The 15251-nt window shown below is 39.5% G+C and overlaps 1 protein-coding gene across 1 annotated transcript in view; it reads right to left on the bottom strand.

Annotated features, from left to right (window-relative positions):
- The window catches only part of PLEKHM2 (pleckstrin homology and RUN domain containing M2), an 84282-nt gene that overhangs the window by 34288 nt on the left and 34743 nt on the right, over positions 1-15251 (bottom strand). The window contains 7 exon segments of the mRNA XM_053690244.1: positions 540-630; positions 745-814; positions 14739-14772; positions 14775-14817; positions 14819-14938; positions 14941-15207; positions 15209-15249. Of these exon segments, the coding sequence (XP_053546219.1) occupies positions 540-630; positions 745-814; positions 14739-14772; positions 14775-14817; positions 14819-14938; positions 14941-15207; positions 15209-15249 (666 nt within the window).

Genomic DNA, 15251 nt, shown 5'->3' with positions numbered 1-15251 from the left:
TATTTTGTGTCCATGGGCTAGAACTGTGTGCCCTACCTGAGTATGCCCTCAGTGATAGGCCTTATATAATAAACCTCACGGAGTGTATAGAAGAAAACATATTTGAATAATGTATACATTAATAAAAATAATGACTTTCATGTCCCTTTAAGACAGACAAACGGTATCAGGAGATTAAATGGTTGTGAGGGCAGCAAGGTACAAAGAGAAGGTGAAAAGAAACAATGTTATAACTTGTGTACTATCCTGGAAGAGGAGACAGACTTAATGTAAGACACAAAAGAGGACTATGAAATAGACAGAAGAGGTGGTGGATACATCCGGCAATAACTCTGTAGAGTAGAGTAGAGAATCAGGAGAAAGAGAGACACAGAAACAGAAAAAAAAACTAGAGAAAGAGAGTAGAAAAAAAGCTAGAGAGAAAGATCAAGAGGAGAGAGCAAGCGAGAAAGATCAAGAGGAGAGAGCGAGCGAGAAAGATCAAGAGGAGAGAGCGAGCGAGAAAGATCAAGAGGAGAGAGCGATACAATGGCAGTTACCTTTCCTCAGTAAGTAGATGTAACAGTTCGTTAGCAGCACATACACCAGATGCAGGTCGCCCTCCATGTGTCCTGTGCTCATGCGAAACATCTGAGGAGCAGTAAATATATAGTCAAATTCCTCATTATATAGCAAGGAGGGGAACATAAATGGTGATCACATGACTAGGACAGTCTGCAGGACCACATGACACAGGCTTCTCACCTTAAAAAGCTGCTCTTCATTTTCTCGGAACACATGAATCATCAGCAGCAAAAGCAGATTATTATCCACCCTGGAGGGACAAAGCAAGCTAAGCAATGAAGAAGCGGTTTATGTCTGTAAGAAAACAACATTCTTCTATACAGCTTAATAAGGAACTTATAGAGGAACTTTCTGCGTGCTAAAAATAAGCAGCTGTGTTTATTGTTCAAGAAAGAGATGTAAAAACGGACATTAAAGAGACATGACAGTGCAATTTTTACATTTTCAATTTTTCTACTATCAAATGTATTTTGTTCTTTTGGTCTTTGTTGAAAAGCATACCTAGGTATGCTCAGGAGCAGCAATATATTACTGGGTGCTAGCTGCTGATTGATGGCTATGCATATTCGCCTTGTACAAGTGACGTGCGAGCTGTTGCACACGAGCGATAACATTTATGCTTACCTAATAAATTTCTTTCTTTCCGGACATGGAGAGTCCACGACATTCCAATTACTAGTGGGATATTCACTCCTGGCCAGCAGGAGGAGGCAAAGGGCACCACAGCAAAGCTGTTAAGAGTCACTTCCCTTACCCATAACCCCCAGGCATTCAGCCGAAGGGAAATGGAAAAGGAAGATAACACAACACAAAAGTGTAGAGGTGCCTGAGGTTTAACAAAAAATAGTCTTAATTAAGGGTGGGGTTGTGGACTACTCCATGTCCGGAAAGAAATTTATCAGGTAAGCATAAATTTTGTTTTCTTTCCTAAGATATGGAGAGTAAACAATGTCATTCCAATTACTAGTGGGAACCAATACCCAAGCTAGAGGACACGGAATGATCAGGGAGGGAGAACAAGACAGTAGGCCTAAATCGAAGGCACCACCGCTTGAAGAACCTTTCTCCCAAAAGAAGCCTCAGCTGAGGCAAAAGTATCAAATTTGTAGAATTGGAAAAAAGTATGTAGAGAGGACCAAGTTGCAGCCTTGCAAATCTGTTCCACAGAAGCTTCATTTTTGAAAGCCCAAGAAGAGGAGACAGCCCTAGTGGAATGAGCCGTAATTCTCTCAAGAGGCTGCTGTCCAGCAGTCTCATAAGCAAAACAAAACATATTTCTCAACCAAAGAGAAGTAGAAGTGGCCTTCTGACCCCTACGTTTTCCTGAGAAACAAAAACAGGGCAGAAGACTGGCGAAAATCCTTAGAAGCCTGTAGGTAGAATTTTAGAGCGTGCACAAGGTCCAAGTTATGCAACAGACGTTCCTTTTGAGGAGGATTAGGACAGAGAGAATGAACAACAATTTCCTGATTAATATTTCTATCCGAAACCACCTTAGGGAGAAATCGCAATTTAGTACGAAGAACCGCCTTATCCGCATGAAAAAACAAGATAAGGGGAATCACACTGTAAAGCGAGAGTTGAGAAACTCTACGAGCTGAGGAAATAGCAATAAGGAACAAAAAACTTTCCAAGATAACTTAATATCTACAGAATGCATTGGCTCAAACGGAGCCTGTTGCAAAACTTTAAGAACAATGTTAAGGCTCCAAGGAGGAGCAACATATTTAAACACAGGCCTGATTTTGACCAGGGCCTGATAAAAAGATTGAACATCTAGCACATCCACCAGACGTTTGTGTAAAAGAATAGATAAAGCAAAAATCTGACCCTTCAGAGAACTGACTGACAACCCTTTCTCCAGACCTTCCTGGAGAAAAGACAAAATTCTAGAAATTCTGACCCTACTCCAAGAGAAGCCCTTCGATTCACACCAATATAGGTATTTACGCCATACCTTATGGTAAATTTTACGAGTAACAGGCTTGCAAGCCTAAACCATGGTCTCAATGACCGACTCAGAAAACCCACGCTTGGCCAGAACTAAGGGTTCAATCCCCATGCAGTCAGCTTCAGAGAAACAAAATTTGGATGTAGGAAAGGAGCCTGAGTTAGAAGGTCCTTCCTCAGAGGTAACCTCCAAGGAGGAAGAGATGAAATCTTCACTAGGTCTGCAAACCAGATCCTGCGAGACCATGCAGGAGCTATTAGAATTACAGATGCTCTCTCCTGCTTGATACGAGCAATGACTTGTGGAATGAGAGCAAACGGAGGAAACAGGTATGCTAGACTAAAATCCCAAGGAACCACCAGAGCATCTATCAGGGTGGCCTGAGGATCTCTTGACCTTGAACCATACCTTGGAAACTTTGGCGTTCTGAAGAGACGCCATCAGATCCAACTCCGGGACCCCCCACTTGAGGGTTAACCTGGAGAACACCTCCGGATGGAGTGCCCACTCCCCGGGATGAAAGTTCTGTCTGCTCAGAAAATCCGCCTCCCAGTTGTCCACTCCTGGAATGTGGATGGCAGATAGAAGACAATTGTGAGTTTCTGCCCACTGAATTATCCAAGTCACCTCCTTCATGGCCAAGGAACTCCAGGTTCCCCCCTGGTGGTTGATGTAGGCCACTGAGGTGATGTTGTCCGACTAGAATCTGATAAACCGGGCTAAAGACAACTGAGGCCAGGCCACTAGAGCATTGAAGATCGCTCTTAATTCCAAAATATTTATCAGAAGAGAAGACCCCTGTCGAGTCCATAGGACTTGAGCCTTTAGCGAGTTACAGACTGCCCCCCAGCCTAGCAGTATGGCGTCCGTGGTCACAATCACCCAGGAGGGTCTCCAGAAGCATGTTCCCTGAGACAGAGGATCCTGAGAAATCCACCACGAAAGAGAGTCTATGTCAACTGGTCCAGATCTATCCAATGGGACAGATCTGAATGGTCTCCGTTCCATTGTCTGAGCACGCATAATTGCAGCGCTCTCAAATGGAATCAAGCAAAGGGAATGATGCCCATAGAAGCGACCATCAGACCAATTACCTCCATACATTGAGCTACTGACGGCCGGATAGTAGACTCTAATGAGAGGCAAGAGGAGATAATTTTCGTTTTTTCTGACCTCTGTCAGAAAAATCTTCATAGATATTGAATTTATTATGGTCCCTAAGAAAACCACCCTTGTTGCTGGATCAAGGGAACTCTTTTCTAGATTCACTGGTAGACAAGATCTCCGTATGAGATTTTGCTAGTTGAAAAGATGGCACCTGAACCAAGGTGTCGTCCAGAATAGGGCGCCACCGCAATTCCTTGAGACCCGATAACTGCCTTTGAAAAATTCTGGGAGCTGTGAAAAGGCCAAAACGGAAGAGCTACAAACTGAAAGTGCTTGTCCAGGAAAGCGAATCTCAGGAATGTGTGATGATCCCTGTGAATGGAAACATGAAGATACGCGTCCTTCAGGTCTATAGTCGTCATGAACTGACCCCCGCTTGGACCTAAAGGAAGAATGGAACGAAATGGTTTCCATTTTGAAGGACAGTATCCTGAGAAATTTGTTTAGACATTTCAGGTCCAAAATGGGTCGAAAAGTTCCCTCTTTTTTGGGAACCACAAACAGATTTGAATAAAATCCTTGACCTGTTCCCTTAGAGGAACTGTAACATCACTCCCAGGGAGAAAAGGTCCTGAACGCAGTTCAAGAATGCCTCTCTTTTACCTGGTCTGCAGATAACCTTGAGAGTGTGAAATTTGCCCTTGGGATGACAAGTTTTTTAAAGTCTATTTTGTAACCTTGAGATACTATGCTCCACAGCCCAATGGTCTGGGACATCCTGTATCTAAGCTTGTCGAAACAAGGAAAGTCTGCCCCCTACCTGATCCAGTACCAGACCGGGGGCGGACCTTCATGCTGAATTAGTCTCAGATGAGGGCTTCTTAGATTGTTCCCCTTATTCCAAGTCTGATTGGGTCTCCAAGAGGACTTGGACTGTTCCGGCTTGGAAGAGGAAGACTTTTGACCTTTGAAGTTACGAAAGGAACGAAAATAGAATTGACACCCCCTTAGGTCTATTCTTCTTGTCTTGTGGTAAAAAGGACCCCTTTCCACCTGTAATTTCGGAAATTATCTCTGCCAGACCAGGACCAAACAGGGTCCTTACCCTTGTAAGGTAGCAACAAAACCTTGGACTTGGAAGGGTAACATAAGCTGACCGAGATTCTCAGCCATAAAGCCCTGCGGGCTAGAACAGTGAAACCAGACATCTTGGCTTCCAGTCTAATGACTTGCAAGATAGCATCAGAAATAAAGGAATTGGATAGTTTGAGGGCCTTAATTCTATCTTGGATCGCCTCCAAAGGAGTTTCCTCTAAAATCTACTCTGACAAAGTATCGCACCAATAAGATACTGCACTTGCCACTGTGGCAATACAGACTGCAGGTTGCCATTGTAGACCGTAATGAGCATGCATATTCTTTAAATAAGCTTCCAGTTTTGTGTCCATGGGATCCTTAAAGGAACAGCTATCCTCAATAGGCCCCTTCTACCTTAGGCACTGTGCACCATGAATCTCGAATTGAGTCAGCAACAGGAATCATCTTTTTAAAAACGGGAGCCGAGGAGAAGGGTATCCCTGGCTTATCCCACTCCTGTGCAATGATCTCCGACACACGGTCTGGATAGGGAAACACTTTCACAGAGGAAAGAACATCATAGTATTTGTTAAGTTTACTAGATTTCTTAGGGTTGACAGCAACAGAAGAATCAGTCATCCAAAGCAGCCAGTACCTCCTTTAACAGTACACAGATGTGTTCAAGCTTAAATCTGAAGGATACCTATTCAGAGTCCGTTAAAGGAATTATACTGTCAGAATCTGAGATTTCACCCTCAGAAGCTACTGAGGTATCCTTTTCATCAGATTTAGGATGGAGGTCAACCCTCGCAACAGCAGAGGAAACAGACACCTTACTTTCAGAAAAATGTTTAGATTTCCTCTTGCGCTTCCCCAACATGGGAAAAATCAGATTATGCGGAAGATACCGCAGAAGATATCTGTGCAGCAAAATCTACAAGCAAATATACGCCTCCAGGAGGCTGAGAGGAACCGCAAGGCACTGTATGTGACGCCAATGAGGCTTGGGACGTTTGAGGAGAAAGCTGCGGCATAACCTGAACAGCATTATCCTGGGGGACAATAATTTATCTTTACATTCTATCGTTCTAGCTAAACATGTAGCACAAAATTGCCTAGGCAAAACAATGTGGGCCTCTAGACATAAAAAACAACAACAAAAAATTAAAAGAGTAATTTAACATTTTCAAATTAAAGATTACCGTCACTTTAAGAAGAGGCTCTTAATATCCTTAAAAGGGACATTATACACTCATTGTTTTCTTTTCATAAATGTTTTGTAGATAATTTATTTATATAGCCCATAAAGTTTTTTTTTTTTTTTTAAATGTATAGTTTTGCTTATTTTTAAATAATATTGCTCTGATTTTCAGACTCCTAACCAAGCCCCAAAAGTTTTATGAGAATACCGTCAGATACCTTCTCCAGCTTGCTCCTGTTTGTGTAAAGGGTCTTTTCATATGCAAAAGAAGAGGGAGGGAGGGGGGAGTGTCTTATTTCACACTTGCAGTGGGCTTTCTTACTGCCTTTTTCAACAGAGCTAAACTGAGAGCTTCTTAATAAGTTTTTAAACAGTTTTATACTGGATTTTTATATCAGTATCTGTGCATCTTATTTATAGTAGTGTCTATTACATGCTATACATTACATGTTATATGAAAATGAGTGTATACTGTCCCTTTAAGCGTTACACTAAAAAATAAAACTGCCCCAATGGAAAAGAACCGCAATTCAGAGGAATCCCAATTTGTTGGAAGCACAGGGACTGATAGCGACTTAACTCATCTGCCGCAACAGTCGACACAGAAAGGCAGTTACACCGTGACGCCACTCTGCTCTGATGTCGGAAGAGGAGATCACGTGACCGGCAAAGAGGAACTGTGCAGCAACTAAAAGCGTGCGTTCCCTGCCGAAGGAAATAAATAAAAGTTGTTTACCCGGGTAACTTTTTTTTTTTTTTTTTAACAGCAATTGCCAAAATATAAGCAGACTTATAAAATGAGTCTGAATACTTGTCCCCACTGTAACATGCCCCAATAAAACTACAAAAGTTTAACATAGAGCCACAGAGGAAAAACTTCACCCAATAAAGAGAAGATTTAACCCCCAGCCTCCACATACATATGTGCCTGCCCACTGCCTGTCCCAATAATCTGCATGGTTAAAGAGACACTGAACCCAATTTTTTTCTTTTGTGATTCAGATAGAGCATGCAATTTTAGGCAGCTTTCTAATTTTACTCCTATTATCAATTTTCTTCGTTCTCTTGCTATCTTTATTTGAAAAAAAGAAGGCATCTAAGCTAAGGAACCAGACAATTTTTGGTTCAGTGCACTGACAGTACTTGTTTATTGGTGAGTGAATTTATCTACCAATCAGCAAGAACAACCCAGGTTGTTCACCAAAAATAGGCCGGCAATCTAAACTTACATTCTTGCTTTTCAAATAAAGATACCAAGAGAATGAAGAAAAATTGATAATAGGAGTAAATTAGAAAGTTGCTTAAAATTGCATGCTCTATCTGATTCACGAAAGAAAAAAATTAGGGTTCAGGTCTTTAAACGATTTTCCTGAAGTGCAAGTCTCCAACACCTAGAAGACAAAAAGCACTTACCTGCAATCTAGCTGTCCGGCAGGAAAGACAGCTCACCGGGCGTGAAAGGACACATACTCCATACAGAGACCTGTGGAAAAAAGAAAGAACAGAGTAACCAACTCTGGCTTTCTGTGACTTAGGGCAGCAAATATGTTAGGAAAACAAGGTAAGGGACCACCTCACAAATTCTTAACTGCTTAAAAGCCACCACACTACTCTTACTCAAGAGACTGACGTAGAAACAGCTTAACCCAAATCCTTGCTTGCAGGGAGAAGTACCCAAAAAAGGAAAAAAAATCCTCAGACACCAAGCTTCACCTCTTCCATTGATAGAGGCAAAGAGAATGACTCGGGGTTATGGGTAAGGGAAGTGACACTCAACAACTTTGCTGTGGTGCTCTTTGCCCTCCTCCTGCTGGCCAGGACTGAATATCCCACTAGTAATTGAATGAACGTTGTGGACTCTCAATGTCTTAGGAAAGAAATTGACTTTTTGCACACGTTGGAAATAGTGCTCATATTAGAAGTTGAAGTAAATGCGACCATGAGAGCCCAATTGCATTTTACGCTCATGGGGTTAGCGTGACTGAAATCCTCAAGTAAAGGGTAATTCGTAAAAAAAAATCTGCACTAAACACAACACAAATACATACAGTTTGTCAGGGTATCTGTAAATAGCATTGAATAAACTACATATGTATCAAAATAAATGTTGGGTACTTCAGATCAGCTGTCTCCTCTGACATGAATTGTGTGGGTTGTAGCCATAACAGACCAAACCCCCCTTTATTCCTTGGTTACATAGGAAAGAACAAAAGATTTAGCTTTGAAGCTCACAGCTCCGCAGGGGATAGCAAATAGGGACCTGATAATCAACCAAGCTAGCATACATCATGGGATGTTTGGAGACGACATTCTGTACATAAGGTCAGATGAGCAAACAGAAATTCTGAGAATACAGTAATTAGCACAGACCTGTTAATTGCCCCTAAACCTCAGATAAACATCTGTACTGACTAGCAGAAACACATGTCGCATTGTAAATTGTAAATTCATTTTTTAAAGTACAACTTTTATATTTTTCAATATTGTATAAAAATGTGTATTTGTGGACCTAAGAAGCAGTGCATAGCAGTAGCATGTTGGATAAATATTTGCTGAATTTAATAAGTAGCTATACAGTCAATTTAAAATGTCAAATCTATTTCAAAATTAATAACCTATTTTATTTAAGTACATGTGTGGTTGCCCCATAAATTGTGTCATATGTTTTTGTGCACTCAGCAAGAGGTGTACTGAATATGAATTATGCAGTGTTTGTATTAATCTGGGAAAATAATCAAATGCAACTTTAAATGCATTTTAAAATAATACTAATATGATACTAGAAATACACTCATGTCTGGTGTCTATGAATGCATACTGGATTATTTTAGATGGGACAGATATATGACCAGACACCCTATTTCTGATGGGGGAAACCAGACGTCGACACCGACGAGGCCCATAGGAGGCCGAAACGATTGTCTGGGGTTGTCATGTTCCTTGTTCAGAGGAGAATTGCCTAGTATTTCAGGGCTGGACTGACCTTACTTGGCGGGATCAGACTGATATACTTAAGAAAAGTTTTCCTTTGTGAAAAGCACACTGGTATAAAAGAGGCTGCTTACGGGTGGTAAATCGCCATAGAACTAGCTAATGAGCTGTTGTTCGTTCCTGGTAGAGCGCTTCTCTCTTTGTATGCATATGACCAGACAGGTTTATTAATACAAAAGAAATAGTGTATTTGATAAACATTTTTTTTAGATAGTTAAAGGGACACTGAACCCAAATTTTTTCTTTCGTTATTTAGATAGAGCATGTAATTGTAAGCAACTTTCTAATTTACTTCTATTATCAATTTTTCTTCATTCTCTTGCAATCTTTATTTGAAAAGAAGGCATCTCAGCTAAGGAGCCAGCAAATTGTGGGTTCAGAACCATGGACAGCACTTGTTCAAAGGTGCTGTCCAATCAGCAAGGACAACCCAGGTTGTTCACCTAAAATGGGGGCGGGCATCTAAACTTACATTCTTGCTTTTCAAAATAAACATAACAAGAAAATGAAGACAATTTGATAATAGGAGGTAAATTAGAAAGTTGCTTAAAATTGCATGCTCTATCTGAATCACAAAAATATTTTTTTTAGCTACAGTGTCCCCTTTAAACTGCAGCATTATTTGATGGTAAAACTGCATTTCTGGGTGTCTGCTGCCACCTATAGATCAGAGATGGTATCACAGCCAAAAGATAAATTGCTACTCAGGAAGGGGTCTCCCAATAACCAAGAGATGATGAGCTCAAGGGGCCTATCACAGACAAGCTTCCGTGGGGCGGTTTCCAATTCGCCAAAGATTAGAATAAAAAGGGGTGGGGTTATAGTCACGTGATATAGGCCTCATACAAGAGAGAAAAAAAAGGGTTTTGGCTGCTGAATTTTGACTGACAAAACTGTTACCTTGGAATCCAGTCTCTATAAATCAAACCTAGGCCTAACTTTCTCTTAATTTTATGGGGTAAAATTTGACTTATTGGAGAAAGCTGATATACTCAATTGGTTTATGTGGTGATGTATGACTGTTCTTTATATTTAATTCAAAAGGTATTTGGTAACTACAACTAGGTTGCAGTTAGTAATTTTAAAAGGGCACAATTTGTATTTTAAGGTTAAGTTCATAGTCTATGTACAGGGAGTGCAGAATTATTAGGCAAGTTGTATTTTTGAGGATTAATTTTATTATTGAACAACAACCATGTTCTCAATGAACCCAAAAAAACTCATTAATATCAAAGCTGAATATTTTTGGAAGTAGTTTTTTAGTTTTAGCTATTTTAGGGGGATATCTGTGTGTGCAGGTGACTATTACTATGCATAATTATTAGGCCAACTTAACAAAAACAAATATATACCCATTTCAATTATTTATTTTTACCAGTGAAACCAATATAACCATCTCAACATTCACAAATATACATTTCTGACATTCAAAAACAAAACAAAAACAAATCAGTGACCAATATAGCCACCTTTCTTTGCAAGGTACACTCAAAAGCCTGCCATCCATGGATTCTGTCAGTGTTTGATCTGTTTTCACCATCAACATTGCGTGCAGCCAGCAACCACAGCCTCCCAGACACTGTTCAGAGAGGTTGTACTGTTTTTCCCTCCTTGTAATCTCACATTTGATGATGGACCACAGGTTCTCTAATGGGGTTCAGATCAGGTGAACAAGGAGGGCCATGTCATTAGATTTTCTTCTTTTATACCCTTTCTTGCCAGCCATGCTGTGGAGTACTTGGACGCGTGTGATGGACCATTGTCCTGCATGAAAATCATGTTTTTCTTGAAGGATGCAGACTTTCTTCCTGTACCACTGCTTGAAGAAGGCGTCTTCCAGAAACTGGCAGTAGGACTGGGAGTTGAGCTTGACTCCATCCTCAACTCCGAAAAGGCCCCACAAGCTCATCTTTGATGATACCAGCCCCAAACCAGTACTCCACCTCCACCTTGCTGGCGTCTGAGTCGGACTGGAGCTCTCTGCCCTTTACCCAATCCAGCCACGGGCACCATCCATCTGGCCCATCAAGACTCACTCTCATTTCATCAGTCCATAAAACCTTAGAAAAAATCAGTCTTGAGATATTTCTTGGCCCAGTCTTGACGTTTCAGCTTGTGTGTCTTGTTCAGTGGTGGTCGTCTTTCAGCCTTTCTTACCTTGGCCCATGTCTCTGGAGTATTGCACACCTTGTGCTTTTGGGCACTCCAGTGATGTTGCAGCTCTGAAATATGGCCAAAACTGGTGGCAAGTGGCATCTTGGCAGCTGCACGCTTGACTTTTCTCAGTTCATGGGCAGTTATTTTGCGCCTTGGTTTTTCCACATGCTTCTTGCGACCCTGTTGACCTATTTTGAATGAAAACGCTTGATTGTTCGATGATCACGCTTCAGAAGCTTTGCAATTTTAAGAGTGCTGCATCCCTCTGCAAGATATCTCACTATTTTGACTTTTCTGAGCCTGTCAAGTCCTTCTTTTGACCCATTTTGCCAAAGGAAAGAAAGTTGCCTAATAATTATGAACACCTAATATAGGGTGTTGATGTCATTAGACCACACCCCTTCTCATTACAGAGATGCACATCACCTAATATGCTTAATTGGTAGTAGGCTTTCGAGCCTATACAGCTTGGAGTAAGACAACATGCATAAAGAGGATGATGTGGTCAAAATACTAATTTGCCTAATAATTCTGCACTCCCTGTAGTTTAACTAGTCATATTTAGTGCTAAGTAATTTATATTTGCAACTATATATATTTTAGAACTTTGCCTTTGCATTATATCTTCTGGTGTTTTAATTGGAGTTATATAGAATCAATTGTGGGCAAAGTAGCTTAAATTATATTTGTCTGAAAGTTAGCGATCCCATACTCTATATTGTAAAGGTGCATCTTTTATGATCTTAGTAAGGATATTATAACAGCATAAGTGTGTATCATCTGATTCATAATCTGGTTTCTATAAATACAATTCAATGTGTTTATAACTTTAACTAATGTAAAGAATTTAGAAATAAATATTGATTTTAATTGCTTTGTATATGCATTTTAATTGGAGGTCATTTTAAAGAATAATTATTAAATAAATTGTATTATAACCCTGCTATATACTGACAAGTTATACTCATAAAAACACTATCTGATAAAAAATATCCATATCACACACAGACACTCAATCAAAAATCACTGTGAAACAAAATACTGTACCCCTGTTGGTCGCCATTTCACCCAACCTGACCACTTCATCCAAAACCTCAAAATCAAGACTCTCAGAGGCAAAGTTAAACCTATGTCCCCACTCTTTGTCATTATTATTCCCCTTTTCTTCTTTCCTTTCTCCTTTTTTGACTATCTTATATTCCACCTGTATACATATTGATTTCATGTTGATATATAACTTTATAGAAACAAAGAGGCAGATGGCAGCACTCCAGAATAAAAGATGTATATTTATTTACATCTATTTATTTCATCTAGTCATAGAACAACCGTGGTCACCCGTTGATACAAAGGTGCTGGAGAGTATACATATTTTACGATATATAACTTTATGTCAGTGTATGCTCTATGTAAAACCATATATTTCCCCTGTCTTGTCTCCTTCACTGGACACTGCTTCTACCTCTGTCTCCTAAACCCCCCTCAATGATTTTTATGACACCCACCTCCTCCCCCTGCACTCAGACCTCTGTAACACTTTGTATTTTTAGCATCCCGTGTTTTAAGATATAATCTATAAATTCCATCAAAATTGGTCATTATTGCTTCAGACTTGAAAAAGGAAAGCATTCTTCCAAAAGCTTCTCTCTCTCTCTATATATATATATATATATATATATTATATAATATATATATATATATATATATATATATATATTATATATATATATATATATATATATACATACATATATATATAACTATACACATATATATATACACACATATATACACAATACATCACACAAGATATTATATATATATAATAAAATAATTCCTTATGTGAAGAACATTGGAATGCGCGCCTCGCACGCACACCTCATCTATATTTATATATATCTGATAATGTTGATGTAAAATAGATATCCAAAACCAGTATATCTATAGGAATAGATATATAGGTAAAGGTATATACAGATATATATATATATAAAATACTAAATATAAGATAAAAAAAATAATATAGTTACAATAACAAAAATGGAATGTAAAATATTATTAACTCCTGTAGGGTTAGTACATGATCGATAAGGGTTATGTTTTTTCTTCTGCGCTATCCATTGAAGTCTGTGTGGAGAATAAGTTAACATGGTCACGATATTCAAAGTTCTTTGGTAAGCACTAGTCGGGTTTCGCTTGGGTGCAAGCTTTTTACTTTCAACTTGTAATACACGCGCTACCCGACTTGTGCAAAAATATTACTTCTAGGGAAGTTTACACTCAAGAGGGAGTGCTAAATATACTGCTCCACTTGTAATCTAGCCCATAGTGTAGCAGCATTGCTATAGATAATGCAATTATATCATTATCTATGTCCCTTTAAACAGTGAACGCATTTTATTATTACACTAGTACTTGTATACAACACAGAGCATTTTCTTATTTACTTTCATATCCCTCATCTCAATTAATCACTGGTTTGGAAAAATATCTGAATACAAAGTGAAAGGATTTTAAAAAACTTTTAACATTATCATTTTATTATTTAGAATTTTGCACCGTTTTGAAGCCCTAGGACATAATAGTTAAAAATAAATAAATGATCAGGCAATCAACGTGTAGCAGGTTGCAGGGTTACAGTTTTAAATTGTGTAGAATCTACATTGGCCTCTCTAGGGATAGTGGGGGGGGTGGGGGTAGGGGGAGGTATATTAAAACATTTTAATTTTAAAAACCCCTTTTCTGTTTTGTGTTAAGGTCCTAGGTTAAACACTGAATCAAAGTTAAAGGGACAGTCTACCTTCATAATAAAGTTATGTATTTCGTTAGTTTGCCCCCATATTAACTTGTTTTATGGTTGTTCACCATGCAGCACACAACGGCTTCTCTAATATTTCCAAGAGATTTCTCTTGGAAATATAACAGAAAAAACCGTTGTGTGCAGCATGGTGACAACCAGGTAAGACAAGTTAATATGGGGCAAACTAACGAAATACATAAACTTTATTATGAAGGTAGACTGTCCCTTTAAACTTCTTGAACACACCTGAGCCTTTAGGTACTGATTAAAGGGATACTAAACCCAAATTTCTTTCATGATTCAGCTAGAGCATGCAATATTGGTGTTACGCTTGCTTATTGGTGGCTAAATGTAACCCACAAATAAAGCAAGCACTATCCCAGGGCGCTGAACCTAAAAATGGGCCAGGCTCCTAAGGGGGCTTTATATTTAACTTTTGCTTGTTTTTAATAAAGATAGCAAGAGAAACAGAAGAAAAATTGATAAAAAGGATGTAAATTAGAAATTTGCTGCTCTAATCTGAATCAATGAATTGTCCTAATTATGAGGTTTAGTGTCCCTTTAAACTGAATAGTGAAAAATAACATGGACTGTGCCTGCAACATGACAGATGCACCCCTCCCCTTGCATAGTAAGTACTGGGAAAATAATAAGAGTAAATTAGAAAGTTGCTTAAAATGTCATGCTCCTATCTGAATCACGAAAGGAAAAATTTTGGGGGGGTCAGTGTCCCTTTAAGTAAAATATAATCTTCCTTTTTAACACATAAAGATATTCCAGGTGATTATTTTTCTAGTCAGCTTTTACAGCTATGCTGCATCAGCTTTCATTTGCTTTAACATTTAGCTTATCATGTCCCTTAAATTACTAATAATCATTGTAGACTGTACCTGAATTCACAAGGATGTGGCGCATCACAAGGGCTCCCTGACCCTCATCTACCCCAGAGTCCTCTGCAATACTGAGCACAAGGGCTCTTTTCACAAGAGGGAGTTGTCAAAAGTGTTTCTCTCGTCACATCTAATGATCTTTCAGTCTCCTCCTTTACTGTTCTTCCCTGTTCTTCTTGTCGATCAGTTCTGAGGGCCACTAAAAAACATGTGTCTGTTGGCTTTGGCCTGCAGAGGTCATGGTTGCCACCTAACTTGTTGCAGAAGTGTTTGGACTCTCTGGGGTAAAGTGGTAGAAGTCCATGGGGTCAGAAATTTCCCTGGCTATCGTCCTGACTTTGTGCCCCCCGGTAGTGTCCCCGGGAGGGCAAGTCCGAAAGGACTGGTCAGTGGGCTCGGGGTGACTATTCCAGCCACGAGGGTCCAGCTCACCATTTAGCTTCTCTATAACCTCACTTAGCGGCTGCCCAAACACGCTCCATCGAAGTGTCCTGCATTTTGGGCAAGCGAGTG

Source organism: Bombina bombina, chromosome 8 (assembly GCF_027579735.1).
Source record: "Bombina bombina isolate aBomBom1 chromosome 8, aBomBom1.pri, whole genome shotgun sequence".
Taxonomy (NCBI): domain Eukaryota; kingdom Metazoa; phylum Chordata; class Amphibia; order Anura; family Bombinatoridae; genus Bombina; species Bombina bombina.
The sequence above is the reverse complement of the archived record's forward strand: the minus strand, read 5'-3'. Positions and strand labels throughout refer to the sequence as shown.